The sequence below is a fragment of the Drosophila bipectinata genome, chromosome 2R, assembly GCF_030179905.1.
Source record: "Drosophila bipectinata strain 14024-0381.07 chromosome 2R, DbipHiC1v2, whole genome shotgun sequence".
In the NCBI taxonomy this organism is placed as follows: domain Eukaryota; kingdom Metazoa; phylum Arthropoda; class Insecta; order Diptera; family Drosophilidae; genus Drosophila; species Drosophila bipectinata.
In genome coordinates this window covers 10,126,759-10,140,759 of record NC_091737.1, presented here as the reverse complement: position 1 = coordinate 10,140,759, position 14,001 = coordinate 10,126,759, and the positions used below count along the sequence as shown (strand labels likewise).

The 14,001-nt window shown below is 44.5% G+C and overlaps 5 protein-coding genes across 6 annotated transcripts; 2 read left to right on the top strand and 3 right to left on the bottom strand.

Moving 5' to 3' along the window:
* The first annotated feature begins 21 nt into the window (after nucleotides 1–21).
* On the top strand, nucleotides 22–4,334 carry mi (minus). Of its 2 annotated transcripts, none has more exons than XM_017252954.3 (9): nucleotides 22–307; nucleotides 512–584; nucleotides 642–1,684; nucleotides 1,747–1,881; nucleotides 1,941–2,075; nucleotides 2,139–2,200; nucleotides 2,257–2,867; nucleotides 2,997–3,157; nucleotides 3,219–4,334. In XM_017252954.3, the coding sequence occupies exons 2-9, from the start codon at nucleotides 513–515 to the stop codon at nucleotides 3,820–3,822; spliced, it is 2,823 nt and encodes a 940-aa protein (XP_017108443.2). In that variant the 5' UTR covers nucleotides 22–307; nucleotide 512; the 3' UTR covers nucleotides 3,823–4,334. The 2 variants fall into 2 exon arrangements, with proteins under 2 accessions (XP_017108443.2, XP_070134399.1); XM_070278298.1 differs by having other exon boundaries at nucleotides 402–584.
* bw (brown) lies at nucleotides 4,118–6,992 on the bottom strand. The gene is made up of 7 exons (XM_017252955.3): nucleotides 6,566–6,992; nucleotides 6,250–6,482; nucleotides 5,599–6,179; nucleotides 5,352–5,546; nucleotides 5,187–5,292; nucleotides 4,574–5,132; nucleotides 4,118–4,518 (listed from the first exon to the last, which is right to left on the bottom strand). Exons 1-7 carry the CDS (start codon nucleotides 6,723–6,725, stop codon nucleotides 4,331–4,333), a joined length of 2,022 nt encoding a protein of 673 aa, XP_017108444.2. The 5' UTR covers nucleotides 6,726–6,992; the 3' UTR covers nucleotides 4,118–4,330.
* Nucleotides 6,993–7,128: 136 nt separating this feature from the next.
* Nucleotides 7,129–9,397, bottom strand: ppk3 (pickpocket 3). Its single transcript, XM_017252956.3, has 6 exons — nucleotides 8,706–9,397; nucleotides 8,537–8,633; nucleotides 8,371–8,474; nucleotides 8,223–8,301; nucleotides 7,481–7,835; nucleotides 7,129–7,420 (listed from the first exon to the last, which is right to left on the bottom strand). Exons 1-6 carry the CDS (start codon nucleotides 9,395–9,397, stop codon nucleotides 7,140–7,142), a joined length of 1,608 nt encoding a protein of 535 aa, XP_017108445.2. The 3' UTR covers nucleotides 7,129–7,139.
* On the top strand, nucleotides 9,112–13,923 carry Gr59f (Gustatory receptor 59f). The gene is made up of 4 exons (XM_017252377.3): nucleotides 9,112–11,079; nucleotides 11,135–12,044; nucleotides 12,100–12,252; nucleotides 13,784–13,923. The coding sequence occupies exons 1-4, from the start codon at nucleotides 10,949–10,951 to the stop codon at nucleotides 13,883–13,885; spliced, it is 1,296 nt and encodes a 431-aa protein (XP_017107866.3). The 5' UTR covers nucleotides 9,112–10,948; the 3' UTR covers nucleotides 13,886–13,923.
* Nucleotides 9,573–10,884, bottom strand: Gr59e (Gustatory receptor 59e). The gene is made up of 3 exons (XM_017252958.2): nucleotides 9,958–10,884; nucleotides 9,751–9,906; nucleotides 9,573–9,680 (listed from the first exon to the last, which is right to left on the bottom strand). Exons 1-3 carry the CDS (start codon nucleotides 10,882–10,884, stop codon nucleotides 9,573–9,575), a joined length of 1,191 nt encoding a protein of 396 aa, XP_017108447.2.
* Nucleotides 13,924–14,001: the final 78 nt, after the last annotated feature.

Here is a 14,001-nt window from a genome sequence, read left to right as displayed (position 1 = left end):
ATTACAATTTCACGACGCGTTAGCCCCACCGCCAAAAACAGGGCAGATGTTCACGCTACAGAAAAGGCCATATTATCATCGGTGTTATTCAAGTATTTAAATAAACTTTAAAAGATTTTTAACAAAAGCTGATGATGAACTTATACCGGATAGGGTCGCACGCATAACTTCAAACCGCAAAGAGGTCCGCGGCGTGCGACTTTGACCCGTTAAATGCAAAAAAAACATCGGTATCTACGCGCGTTTTTCGCTTGGGCGCCTTACTTAGTTTTCCCCTCACCTGGGAAAAGTGCCACATTTCCAAAAGGTAAATGCACTTTCATTAAGATTGATGCGCCGCAGATAAGAAAATCGACAGTGCCTGGCCTTTTTACACTTTCGTTTTCTTTTTCTAAGCACAGTTTATGAATTAAAAGGCTCTACAAAATTGGAGCAGCCTGTACAAAATGCCGCATGCATAAGGCAGGTATCTATGGAAATACTACAACAAAAATTCTATTTTTATTTAGAGAATGGCCACCACAAACTTTATAAAAAATAAAATAAACAACAGCTATGAATCGGAGCCATCCTCAGGAAGCGGGGTAAACTAAATGCACCTTTTTTTCCGATAGAACTAAACATTTAATTTGGTTTATCAGTCTTCACTCAGTGAACACAACGAGGGTCACATATCTGACGAGGAGCACATGAATCTGCCCTATCTTATTAATCCAAAACCACTGAGCCAACCCCACGAAATCAATCGTCCAACCAAGGAAAGTAACACTTCGTCATCCCAGAAACTAAGTAGCCAGGAATCCGAATTCCGTGGATTTGACGACACTCCTTATGGTCAAGTGAACAAGCGCCTCTACGGATCACAGCTTCAAAACCTGATGTTGCCCGATGTGGAGGTGCCTGAAGCTCCTCTCCCCTCTCAGGGTATGGTGGTTTTTCCAAGGTTTTACGACTCTCTCATCGAGGAGAACAGCTGCAATGCAGTGGACATGGCCGTATCCGTAGCACCCACAGCCACTACAAGCACGGGTAGCCTCTCCTTCGATGGCAAAATCAAAAGTCTGACGGAAAAACCGGATGACCAGGAAAAACCAGGGCCATCCCGACTATCCTCCGTATTAGAAACGTCATTGAACACATCGCAGCAGAAGTATAACAATGAACGGTCGCCAGATTTATTCGCCGACAGTGATGATGAGGAAAACGACGATCAGACAGAGAAGGAACCCGCAACTAGGCTCGAGGATCTGCCCGAAGTATTGGAGGAGTCACAGTGCACCAGCGATGTGCGCGGACGCATCTCTTTAAATGCTCCCACGGAGTCAAGCTTTGTGGATGAGCAAACTATGGACACCTCTCAGTATACTGCCAACGATCCGCGCTCATTTTTCTTGGAAAATTGTCGGCGGGAACGGGAAATCTACAGAAGGATACGGCGCTGCTTGCAAGGCGTGCGTCCTCCCCCGTCGGTCACTACACCCGACATAGACGTTATCAAAATGGTACTAAACTTGAAGTCGAACATTCTCAATTTTCTTTCTAAAGACGAACCTACCTCAACGCCCACTATTGAGGACAGTGGGATCAGTGTAACCAACTCTTTATTCCGTCCTAGCCACAGTCTTGCGGAAGCCAAGAACATGGGCTGGCGGGAAGTTCTAGGCGTGAGACACCATGGACTGAGGTGAGTTTACATTTAAATATATTTTTAATGTAATTTATGTGTAATTTCAACATCTTTTTCAGCTACAATCTTAATAAGGCTTCGGAACAAAACGAATATCTCAGCATGTCGGTGGTGGATCGGTATGTGGGCGTAGAAACAGCCACGTCCTATGTAAGATCCCCGTCGAGTGCCAAGAAGCGAAACATGCGAATGAAGTGAGCATATACTTGATAACTTAATTAGGCAATCTTAAGTAACCCCTAATTTCTTACAGAATGCTGACGCAATCGCCTGGTAACCGCCTGAGTCACTTGGCTAAGCGGCGTGCCATATTTTCTTCGGCAAATCTGGCCACCAACTCACAGAAATTAAACAGCTCAATTGGACCACAAATATTGCTTGATAAGAAGTGAGTAAACAGCATAATATCTTAAGTAGCATAAACTATTTCATGAACAATTTCGTTTTACAGGAAAGCACGTAACAAACGAAAGGCTACCCCCAAACGGAAGACTCCGGGTAGCAAAAAGAAAGGTAATCTAGAAGATAAGATAACAAAGTGCATTTTAAACCCAATGTTTAATCTACAGCTCGCAAGACTCCCTCTTCATCCGCCCGCAAGCGTCTCTATCGCACCGATCTCCCCAAGCCAGGGCCGTCGAGGGAAACCTCCAAACGCGCGCTGTTCCAAAGTCCCGCCAAGACGCTTCAACAGCAGCAACAGCTTATGCCTCCAAAGCCGCTATTCAAGCCCGAGATGGCGAATCGCGTGGAGCGATCAAAGCGGGCTCTGTTTTCACCTGACAAACAGGGTGCCAGTCAACAGCTCGAGACACTTTTGAAGCGGAAACGGAATGCATGCGATGATGAGGACACTGACGAGTTAACTAGACAGAGCAGCAAGCTGTTCCGGACTGACAGCAGCGGGGCCAGTGGACTGACGCCGCGTGCTCTCAAGATCAAGAGTCAGAGCTTCTGCATCGGGGCTGGTTCCTCCGCGGCAGTTAGTCAGGTTAAGGTGGCGCAGCATACAGCTATTGCAATCGGGCAATCGCGGCTCAGTCATGGCCTGAGTGGCAGCAGCAGCAGCCTTTTGATGAGTTCTTCCTCAAGCGGGACCCCACTGGCTAATAAACTGCTTCGGGCGCACTCGGAGATGAGCGCAACACCGAACAGCAGCATGACAGACAACCAACGGAAGGTAAATTATTTGATCTAAGAATATCATTTCAGTTCAATGACTTAATATTGAGTTTTGAAAAGAAATCAACCCTCATCGCTTAGTCCGTCAATTCGACATCCATAAAAATGACATTTTATTGTCTTGCAGAAACTTCTGTGGGCCGTTTCGCAGGCACTCCAGGAACGAAAAATCACTGCCAAGCATGAGAATTTCCGTCAATATGCATCGGACCTTACGCGCATTGTGAAACGCATTTTCCAGGAATTTTACCTGGGACACACAACCAGTAACAGTGAAACATTGCTACGGTGCGTATTGGGGTTGGAAATATCCCTCTAATTCCCTTTATTGGACATTTTTTTTCTACAGGCTTGCCAAGAAGTTTGCCTTCAGCGTTATTGCGGGAAAGAATGCTGATGATATTTACCTGCAGGCGAGAAGTCAGGAAAGTGAGGCGAAGAAACTGTCGAGTACTAGACTCTCCGGATATATTGGTCCCGAAGAGTTTGCTCAGCGCAAGATGATACTGTCGCAGGCGTCAGCTGGAAGTTTGGCAACTGCAGGTTCCACCCGCTCCTTGCACAATATGTTCGGCAGCGAAAACTCGATCGATTCATTTGGTCTAAGCCAGATGAGTCAACAAACGAATGCGTGCTCAGATACGCAATCGAGTTTGGTGGACCGCATTTCCGAGGATCTCTTCTGCAAGGAGCGGCAGCCTATCCGACCGAATTCCACGCTGCAGAACAGTTCGTCGAAGAGCAACCTAGGGGGCTTGGCCCTGCGCGAGAACGTAGACTGCGAACTAAGACGATCAGCGCAGAAGAACTTTACCGGAAAGGACCAAAAGAACATAAGTCCCTACTACGGTGGTGGAAGCAGCAACGGATCGGCTCGGAAGTATCAAGTGCCTATAGATAGTGGCAACAGTTCTGGACAAAAGGCCAAGCGACAGATTTCGTTTGACAACTAGGAGAATCGATCAAATCTCATTGATGAGCGGAAATTCTTCACTTGCTTTTTGGCATTGTAGGCAGTTTTTGTTTCAATTATTTTTTGGTTGTTTTAGCTTAATTTATTAAACTGCTTGGTCTCTTAAGAAAACAAACCAACCGACTTAACCGGCAGACAAACATAATTTTAAAGTACATAATTTTGAAATACATTCTGTATAGATCTTATAGATCGCTCTGCCCTAGCCCAAGATTTTTTTTTACATAAATATTTAGTTACTTTTGAACTAAAACATTTTTCACAATAATGGCATATAGGATCTATATGGGATTTATTTTATACGACTCGTTCGATGAATGCAATATTTTCCAATGAAGTTTAGATATAGAATTAACATTTTGTGCTTAAAAATTACAAATTTTAACTTAACTAAATTGCGTGTGTACTCAACTACAACAGAAACTAAGCTGAAATCGAGTTCTTTAAGAGTGTAAACTGAAATTAGTATAATAAATGTGTCCCCAATTTTAATAGTAACCGCTTCGATGAATATACCGCCTAACCAACTGGAAGGATACGATGTGAAAGATGACTGCTACCACCATCAGGCTGAAACAGTCCAGCCAGTAGGTGTAGTCGGCGGTGCGAAAGGAGCCCTGCTGCAGGACCTCCAGACCGCTTTTGATGCAGGGATGATCCTCATTGACGGGGCAGTCTGAAAAATAGGGGGATTATAATACACTTCTTTGGATTAGGTATCTATTTCCCACCAATATTGTCGATGTCGATCCAGAATTTGTACATCAAAGCCTCGTTGGAGTAGAAGAAAAGGGAGAAATACTTCAATCCCGGCACCGAGTCCACATTCATGTAGGTGCCTCCGAATATCAAAAAGATCAAGTCAAATGGAGCTGCACATTCTGAGGCCATCTTGTCAGTTTCGAAGAGACTGGAGAGGAAGACTCCGTAGCCCACGGCTGCCACAGCAGACAAACTCATCAGAAATCCCATGCTCAGGTATAGTAGAAACCCGCGTGTATAATAAATGGAAGCGTATATCACCGACAGGAACACATATCCTTTGAAAAAAGCCACGGGCACAAACGAGAGCACCAGGGCCACATAGTAGGCGGAAAGGCTGTAGGTCCCTTCGCCAACTTCTCTCCTTATGATGGGCAATGCGGCTGGGAAGATGTAGGTTACTCCGTAGCTGAATGTGAAGATCATCTCGTTGCTGAGCATGAATATGGAGCCACCCACATCCTGGACAGTGCGCTGTGTCAGCCCTCCAATGCCGGAATACATTAGAGAGAGAGTAACAGCCGTAATCTAGATGAGGTATTTCTGGTTATCCTTGATTGGAGAGACGCTATGGCTACTCACCATGAAAAATCCAAAGGCAATAAGGGCACTTTTTATATTTCGCACATCTTCGGTCATGAAGCGTATCATTAAGAGGTACACCTGCTTATACCAACGTATCTTTTTGCTAAAGAGGATGGTCTTTAAACAAGGACTTAAGTATGATCCTTTTTTGAGATTACTCACAAGTTCTGGACATGTTTTAGGTAATCTCCGCTATAGTTGCGGGCCAGAAGCCAGCTACCTGAATATAACCCATCCGTTTCATGCTCGTATTTGGCTCTGACTAACGCAGCAGGATCCTCCTTTCCTTCTTTTTCCGCCAAGGTCTTGAGATAAAAGTCGGCGGGATTACAGTTTAAGGGAAGTTCAAAGCCCAAGCTAAAAAACAGGGCACTAGTTATGAGTATACTTTGATGAGCTGACCACTTACTCTGTAAAAAACTTAGCTGCCTGCTCAGTGCGTCCTTGGTAGACGATCCTTCCACCGTCCATCAGTATAATGTGAGTGAACAACTCAAAGATATCTGAGGTGGGCTGGTGGATAGAGCAAATAGCTGCCTTCTTGTGCGTTCCGTTGGGACTGTTGTTCAGGATGTCCAGCGTTGGAAGCTCCCGCATCGACTGCAAAAGGCTCTCGTGGGATTGGCCCACAATCTCCATTTCGATGGAGTTACTGCCACTGCTCTCGCCACTTGGCGTCTCAAAGGAATCTTCCCCGTAGACCTGGTTCAATGAGTGCTTGGCAATGCGCCTCCTGGTGCACAAGTGCCTTAGAGTTTTAATTACCGAGTAGGCACTGAAACTGTCCAGACCCGTGGTGGGCTCATCACAAAACAAAAAGATGGGATCAGTTATCAGCTCCTCTGCCAGGCTGAGTCGTTTCCTCTCCCCGCCCGAGAGCTGCTGTATGCGGGTGTGGGCAGAGTCCCTTAATCCCACGGCCAAGAGGAGGTCCGCCACCCTCTGCCGTTTCTCCGACTTGGTCGTACGTCGATGCATCTTGAAGTGGGACTGGCAAGACAACGACATAATAGTTAAGGCGAGCTGAGGAAGGATTCGAATCTAGGACTCTAGGACCCACCATAAAGTACAGATGCTCAAAGGCCGTGAATGTCTTCACGTTGATCTCGAACTGAGGCAGAAAGCTGGAGATGCGCGTCATCTGATGCCGTTCCATGGCCATGCCGTTCAAAACCACATCCCCGGTCAGGTTACCGCGCAGCCGTTGCGAAATCGCCGCCAACAACGTGGTCTTGCCGGCACCGGATCCGCCCAAGATGGCGATGAGGTCGCCGGTCTTCATGTGCCCGCTGGCTGGAAATCCAATCGAATGGAAGCGAAACCGCAAATCAGTCTCATTCCCACAACCATACATCCTGCGGATCTAAAAGTCTTACCATCGTGCAGGATCTGAAGCTCCCGTTTCTTACGGCACTCATTCCAGAAGCTATAGTTGCTCTGCTCCTGAGCCGGCACGTAGTAGTTGAGCTGCTTCCACTCGAGGCACAAGGACGGACCCTGACCCTGTGGACTGTTGGCCCCTTTAGGTTCCTGCATTGCATCGGTTCACTGACCCCCACCGAATGTTTCGGGATATTCCTTCTATTTGATTTCTCGCCGTGTACTACCGGCGACCTGGCTTATCGTCACAAGTGGGATGACTTATCTTATCTGACGGTCCGACGCCTACAATGTATTTGCATATCTGTTGGGGATCTGGAGCGCGGGGAAACCTTAAATCTGTCGGCTGGGTCTGCGGGAAAATCGGAATCGCGGCCAGAAACCCTCGACTGTTCGCGACTGTCGTCTGTTCGCGTTGAAGACTGAGCGGCAACTGGGCAATGTCGATGACGGCGACATGGTTTTCTACCCCCAGCGAATCACCCACACCTCCCCCACCATATTCCACTCCCCCGCCCGAGTAACATTAAACTTTTGACCGCATTTGGGTTGCCAGCTAATTGTCGCTTATCAATTCACATAGTCGAACGGCGGCAGTTCAGCGGTGTCTGCCAAAGAGAGACGCTGCTGCTCCTCCTCCAGCTGGTGGTGGTGCTCCAAGCCGTGGTTATGGATGCGGTTCGCCACCGATTTGCGGTTGCCTTTTTGGTAACATTGCCTTACTTTGGCAAACATCCAGCAGAGGAATGTAAACAAGTCCAGCAGAAGATTGTAAATGATCACGTGGCCCATCTCCACCAGACCCATCACACTCACGCCCACAAAAAGAGCCAGGACACCGCCAAATGATACTTTAAATAAAATGAGAAGAGGTTATAGGTTTTCGGAATTAAAACTCTTTAAATACCTACCCACCAAATCCTCAAAACTGTAGACCACATCCCGACGCAGTCTCACCTTGGGTGGAATCAGATCCCAGCGGAAGCTGGAGGTGGCTGTCTCGCTGCTGACCACCTCCTCGTTGTTCTTGACGCCCCAGGAGCTCTTCTTCACCGTCTGCATGGTGTACTCGATCTCGGTGCAGGTGGAGGGGCACTTGCAGATGTGCAGCGCCCAGATGGGCCACTTGAAGTCCAGCAGGCACTCGAATCCAGCCGGATTGCAGCTAGGTCCCTCCACATAAGGATAGAAAAATGGTACACAGTTGCACATTTCCAAAGCCATTACAGCACGGCATCTAGCGAGGCACAAGGATTTGCTGTAGATCTGGGAAATAGTTTAAAGATAATACATTTAAATAGAAATATTTAACAAGAATGCCAATAAATTAAATACATCCCTCCATACTCAGTGACAAATATAAAGCCCTATTATATCTTGTTTAAAATTATATTTGCTGAGATAAAATAAAGAATGTTATCTTAGACAAATATATGTAGAAAAAAAAACGTGTTTTATGCAATAAAGACATGGGGAGATATGAGTTTCTTGATCCGTAACTCAGGTCTTATCTGGAGCTGCACTTTTGACTCAAGAAATTTGTTTATTCGCCCACCCGAAACGCAGGCCATCGCTCTATATCAGCATCTTGGGGTAATCTATTTACTAAATATATATATATTTATTTAAAAATATATATGTAATTTTATATACCTTCAGGTTGGATGTCTCCTCGTTGTTGAAAACACACTTGCGCTGCGCCACGCTCAGTTGGCGTAAGTTTTTCGATGCCCTGGGGATTAGTTAAAATATAAATTAATTCCCTTATAGTCTGGGTGCCGTCTGGAAGTGGTCTACTTACACCGTTTCCAGCACCTTGAACGAGGCAGTTATCTCGTCGGACTTGTGCAAAGCCACAATGTTCGCCTCTGAGGCTGAGACTTCAAACGGCGAATGGACATCCAGCTGCAAGGTTGTTCATTGAGATTTAAAATCGATTTGAATGGAGACCATTGTGTATCACTTACCACACCCGTACTCTCATACAGATCCATTCGGATGTAGCACTGCTGCTTGCCATATTGGCAGGACAAGGGCTGAGGCATCAACTCATAGGCAACGGGTCTGAAAAGGATATGTAGTATATGGATAATGTGATTTAATCCAAAGAAATACAAGTTAAAAGGATATACTCACTGGCCACTGAGAACCGTCGACATGGGAGAATTGATGGCATAGCATGATCCCCGCTCCGTCATCACCATCTGGACGTGGACATCGAAATTGGCGTCGAAGCTACTGATGACCTGTTCAAAGGGTCGGTCCACTCGCGTGATCATCTCATACAGATCAATCGAATCGAAGCGCTCATCCTCGGCAAACTTGACCAGCTCCGCGTAGTTCCCTGCGGTGGCGTTGACCACCGCATAGAGGAAGTCCATGAAATAAAAGTAATCCTCATCGATGATGGACACGTTCCACACTTCCTGGATATACTCATTGGCCTTGAAGGAGTCGATGTGGTCGTAGTAACACAGCGTAACAGCTGGAAGGGATCCGTTCCAACCACGATAGTCCCGATCCACGGAGATCACCGTCGGTGAGGTGAAGTAGCGACCCAGTTGGACGTTACTAATTATCAGGGCGGTAATGACACTGGCCAGCACGACTCCCAGCCACAAAGCTCGCTCCAGGGCGTGAAGACGACGGTGGACGATCAAGGAGATGGCTAGAAGACCAGTCTCTGCACCAGCCATGGCCACCACCTCCCTTATTCGGGCTAAACAGGCTCCGAAGATAACCATAAGTCTTCGAAGAAAAGGTGTCGAGCTGCGAACGACTCTGGCTAAGATCAGCCTCACCCACAAAAACAGTCTTCTACCAGCCATTTTGACCAAATGAGTAAGAAATCCAAGGAGATAGCCCTTTTATTCAAATGGAAATCGAACTGAAAGCAAAAACCTTTTTGGTTTTCATTGGCGGGAATTACAAAACACAACCCAGGACTCCATCAGGATAACACAAACTTATATTGCATTTATTCAGTGTGTTTTGTATATAAATTCAAACATACACCCAGTTGGATCTGTTCAAGGCCACTCCCATTAGCGATTTATTTCCAAGGCCGATTTGAATCAGGAATATAACAATGGCCATCAGGACTCCGATGAACTGTCAGAGGACAATGGGGATAGACTAATTGTCCGAAAAAGGGTTAATTGTTAGACGACCACGGACTTACCCCACCCACTTCAAGAGTGTCCAGCGGAATGATTCCACATGCCTCCGGGGGTTGGCTCAGACTAGTTTGTAATTGAAACAGAAAACGATTAATAATGCGCTCCAAATGGGAACTGCACACCTCCAGTTCATTTATCAGTTGGAAAAGATGACACTTCTATGGATAGATGGATGCGAGTCAAAATTAACACATGACCATAAGTACTACCTGTTCTAAAATCCATGTGTTGACCGCCAGGATTAGCCAAATACGACCACCATGCATACATAACCAGAGCAGTCGATAAATTAGCAACAAGGACTCCTCCCAGAGAGGCGTCTCGAAGAAATTAAAAACCAGATAGAGTTCCACGCAGAAGCTGGTCAGGGAGTTGGCAAAGTTCAGCAGCAGGAATATTCCAAACTTGTCCATCAGCTTTTTGTGCAGTTGGTCTATGGTATAGCACATGGTGCGCAACTCCTCCAGAAGTAGACCTGAACAACCGCCCGCATCCACAAGAACTCCAAAAGCGGCTTCGTAGTCGGCGTCCAATTTGGTGGCACTAATCGGTGGTCTCTGGTGTAGCTTTAGTTCCTCCAGGCGCATCCTTAAGTTCTCCAGCAAAAGTCCCAGTATATGGACGGGTTGGACATACTGGAGTATGCCCAAGCTCATCATCAGAGCTGGCAGGTTGTAGATGCTGTTACTAAAAGCAGTTGCACACCAGTCGAAGTTAAAGGTTCCAATGTCCACCAGGGCGCAAAGAACATGAAAGGCTATTACCACCCATACAAGCTGAAGGCTCCTCTGGCAATGTCTCCGATAGATAAGTTTAGCAACCTTGGATTCCAGTCCACCAACAAAGCGATGAATCTGCAGCTCTGTGTCCTGGGCACAAGGACGATTTCTTAAAGCATAATAAGCCAGAAATCCAGTTACTGCCATATTACCAGGGAATTCCATTAGATAAAGAATCTTTTCAATAGTTGGCATTGCGGACTTGAAGCTCAGGCATTTATAGATGCTAGCAATCCAGACGTAGCAGACCAGAGACAGGCACCAGACGCAGTGGATCCACCGGATGGGACCTCTTTTTCCCAACGCAGCCACTCCAAGGAACCTACTCACGGTCAGGAGGGAATTCGAAGTGCTCATCTCGAGGTGTCAATGGTTAATGATGGCAAGGAGTATAAAGGCTTTCGTTTAGTACAAATGATTAATGAAGCTTATGAAGGAGCTAAATGAAGGACTAAAATGCCATAGAATTCCTATTTCTTCGTCAGTCATGATGTGGAAGCCAAAGAAAATCTCATCCAGAAATTACAAGCTGAGGGCTTGGTTACTTAAAGGGTAAGTAAACATTTTTGATTTTATTTTTGTATAAAATAATCTCTTAAATTTACAGACCACCTAGTCACATTCAGCAATATATGGGAAAATACCATCAACTTCAAAGGACTTTAAATGGCCTGCTCCTGATTTCTGTTATTTCTTGTACAGCTCCAATATCCATTCTGCGAGGCTGTCGGAGCAGAGTCCACCACCTTCTCCATTTGATTTGGATGGCATCATGGTATGGGTTCTTCGCCCTTGTCTCATACTGGGAGTTCACACGGATTACACTTCAAAAGGTTTCACTCGATCGGTATTTAAACGCCGTGGAATCCGGAATCTACATAATTCATATTGCTTCTATCCTCTTACTAACACTTCAATGGAGACACCGAATTTCTTACGTCCTAGAGGACATAGTTAAATCGGATATGGAACGAGGTTATAGCATTGATAGCAGACGAAGCAAGAGATTCATTCGATTCCAACTCCTGCTGGTCTGGACGTTTACCTGCCTGGCAATATGCGTTGATTTTTGGAGCAAAAAATGCGATGTTCACAGAGCGATCCTAAGCATCACTAGCTTCGTTATGCCCAATATTATCAGTAGCCTTTCCTTTGTCCAGTATTATGTGCTGCTTCGGGAAATTGCTTGGCGGCAGGAAAAGGTTACAGATTATTTAGAACGGGAGCTGTACTTGTTGGCTATACCACGAAAAGCAGAGATTCAGAAGTTTCGATTACAGCACGCGGAGTTGACGCACTTCACCAGACTTGTCAACCGAAACTATCAGTACTCCATTGTGCTGCTCTTCGTGGGCTGTTTCCTGAACTTTAATTTGGTTCTGTTTCTGGTGTACCAAGGAGTGGAGAACCCAGCCCTCTCCAACTGGCCCAATGGGATATATATGCTTCTTTGGTTAGCCATGCACATGGGAAAAGTTTTAAGCATCCTGTATTTTAACCAGAAGGTTCTGGGAGAGGTAAGCTAAAATGGCGTTCCTTATGAAATTTTTATTTTTAAACTTATTCTTCTAGCATACCAGGTGCTTGATTGTATTAAACGGAACCCCGAATCCGCATATTGATCTCCAGGACATCTTTAACCACTTTATCCTTCAGTTGACTACCGATGTGCGCCAGCATGTTGCGGCAGGTATCATTTCCCTGGATCTGAAATTCTTAACAACTGTGAGTTTTAAACTAATTCAATTTGGAAAGTCAATTTGTCCCCCATCAAAATCATCAGCACATTTTAAGGAATAACTTAAACGATTTGCAGATTGGTTCTCCACAATCCTGCCTCTAAATCTAAGGGCCCAATAAGCCCCACTGCGATGGCCATATCTTTGTCATTTTATCCATATCTTTGTCTTATTTTTTATATTTTTTATCCAAATTTCTAGGGGACTCCCTTCCAAAATTCACAAATCCCATGAGTGCCCAATATGCCACACTGCGATGGCCATATCTTTGTCAATAATCATCCGATTGTGGAGGGGAATACCTTAAACGATTTGTAGATCGATTCTTTATGAATCTGCATCAAAATCTAAGAACATCTTTTTTTTTAATTTTTTTTTTAAATTTCTAGGGGACTCCCTTCCAAAAGTCACAAAAACCCATGAGGGCCCAATATGCCACACTGCGCTGGTCATATCTTTGTCAATATTCATCCGATTGTTGAGGGGAATACCTTAAACGATTTGTAGATCGATTCTTTATGAATCTGCATCAAAATCTAAGAACATCTTATTTTTTAAATTTTTTTTCAAAATTTCTATGGGACCCCCTTCCCAAATTCACAAAAACCCATGAGGGCCCAATATGCCACACTGCGATGGCCATAGCTTTGTCAATAATCATCCGATTGTTGAGGGGAATACCTTAACCGATTTGTAAATCGATTCTTTATGAATCTTCATCAAAATCTAAGAACATCTTATTTTTTAAATTTTTTATCAACATTTCTAGGGGACTCCCTTCCAAAATTCACAAATCCCATGAGGGCCCAATATGCCACACTGCGATGGCCATATCTTTGTCAATAATCATCCGTTTGTTGAGGGGAATACCTTAAACGATTTGTAGATCGATTCTTTATGAATCTGCATCAAAATCTAAGAACATCTTATTTTTTAAATTTTTTTTCAAAATTTCTATGGGACCCCCTTCCCAAATTCACAAAAACCCATGAGGGCCCAATATGCCACACTGCGATGGCCATAGCTTTGTCAATAATCATCCGATTGTTGAGGGGAATACCTTAACCGATTTGTAAATCGATTCTTTATGAATCTTCATCAAAATCTAAGAACATCTTATTTTTTAAATTTTTTTTCAAAATTTCTAGGGGACCCCCTTCCCAAATTCACAAAAACCCATGAGGGCCCAATATGCCACACTGCGATGGCCATAGCTTTGTCAATAATCATCCGATTGTTGGGGGAAATACCATGAACGATTTGTAGATCGATTCTTTTTAAATCTGCATCAAAATATAAGAATATATTATATCTTAAATTTTTGGTCAACAACAAAAAAACCTCGAAACTGGTTGGGAAAAATATGGCCTTCATTGATGCCCATATCTCAGCCAATAATCAACCGATTCTGGAGCGGAATACCTTATGCGATTCATAAATTTATTTTCCATAATTCTGCATTAAACTTTTAAAACATTTTTTTTTTTTCTTTGCTTTTATTATAACTTTTTCTATAGCTTTTGGTGGCCTCTGCCGACTTCTTCATCTTCCTGTTGCAATATGATGTCACGTATGAAGCTTTAGCTAAGTCTGTCCAGGGAAATATTACTAGGACATAATAAAATGAAATTCATTCTAAAAAGATCTAATAATAAAAGATCTATCCATATAAATGTTTTATTTTTTTTAAATCTTAAATTGGCGGTAAAGTGTGACCGTGAGTAGTAGGAATGGG

What these genes read in the sequence shown, in the direction of transcription:
- bw (XM_017252955.3), bottom strand. Translation starts at nt 6,725, where the DNA reads ATGCAGGAACCTAAAGGGGCCAACAGTCCACAGGGTCAGGGTCCGTCC. An exon ending in CTAAAACATGTCCAGAACTT is followed by an intron (nt 5,293 to 5,351) that starts GTGAGTAATCTC and finishes CATCCTCTTTAG; the next exon opens with CAAAAAGATACGTTGGTATA. An exon ending in TTGCCTTTGGATTTTTCATG is followed by an intron (nt 5,133 to 5,186) that starts GTGAGTAGCCAT and finishes TACCTCATCTAG; the next exon opens with ATTACGGCTGTTACTCTCTC.
- mi (XM_017252954.3), top strand. Translation starts at nt 513, where the DNA reads ATGGCCACCACAAACTTTATAAAAAATAAAATAAACAACAGCTATGAA. An exon ending in CAAATATTGCTTGATAAGAA is followed by an intron (nt 2,076 to 2,138) that starts GTGAGTAAACAG and finishes TTCGTTTTACAG; the next exon opens with GAAAGCACGTAACAAACGAA. An exon ending in AACAGTGAAACATTGCTACG is followed by an intron (nt 3,158 to 3,218) that starts GTGCGTATTGGG and finishes TTTTTTCTACAG; the next exon opens with GCTTGCCAAGAAGTTTGCCT.
- Gr59f (XM_017252377.3), top strand. Translation starts at nt 10,949, where the DNA reads ATGAAGCTTATGAAGGAGCTAAATGAAGGACTAAAATGCCATAGAATT. An exon ending in AGGGCTTGGTTACTTAAAGG is followed by an intron (nt 11,080 to 11,134) that starts GTAAGTAAACAT and finishes TTAAATTTACAG; the next exon opens with ACCACCTAGTCACATTCAGC. An exon ending in ATCTGAAATTCTTAACAACT is followed by an intron (nt 12,253 to 13,783) that starts GTGAGTTTTAAA and finishes CTTTTTCTATAG; the next exon opens with CTTTTGGTGGCCTCTGCCGA.
- ppk3 (XM_017252956.3), bottom strand. Translation starts at nt 9,397, where the DNA reads ATGGCTGGTAGAAGACTGTTTTTGTGGGTGAGGCTGATCTTAGCCAGA. An exon ending in TGTATGAGAGTACGGGTGTG is followed by an intron (nt 8,475 to 8,536) that starts GTAAGTGATACA and finishes ACAACCTTGCAG; the next exon opens with CTGGATGTCCATTCGCCGTT. An exon ending in CAGTTTTGAGGATTTGGTGG is followed by an intron (nt 7,421 to 7,480) that starts GTAGGTATTTAA and finishes TTTTATTTAAAG; the next exon opens with TATCATTTGGCGGTGTCCTG.
- Gr59e (XM_017252958.2), bottom strand. Translation starts at nt 10,884, where the DNA reads ATGAGCACTTCGAATTCCCTCCTGACCGTGAGTAGGTTCCTTGGAGTG. An exon ending in ACACATGGATTTTAGAACAG is followed by an intron (nt 9,907 to 9,957) that starts GTAGTACTTATG and finishes ATCTATCCATAG; the next exon opens with AAGTGTCATCTTTTCCAACT. An exon ending in ACACTCTTGAAGTGGGTGGG is followed by an intron (nt 9,681 to 9,750) that starts GTAAGTCCGTGG and finishes GTCCTCTGACAG; the next exon opens with TTCATCGGAGTCCTGATGGC.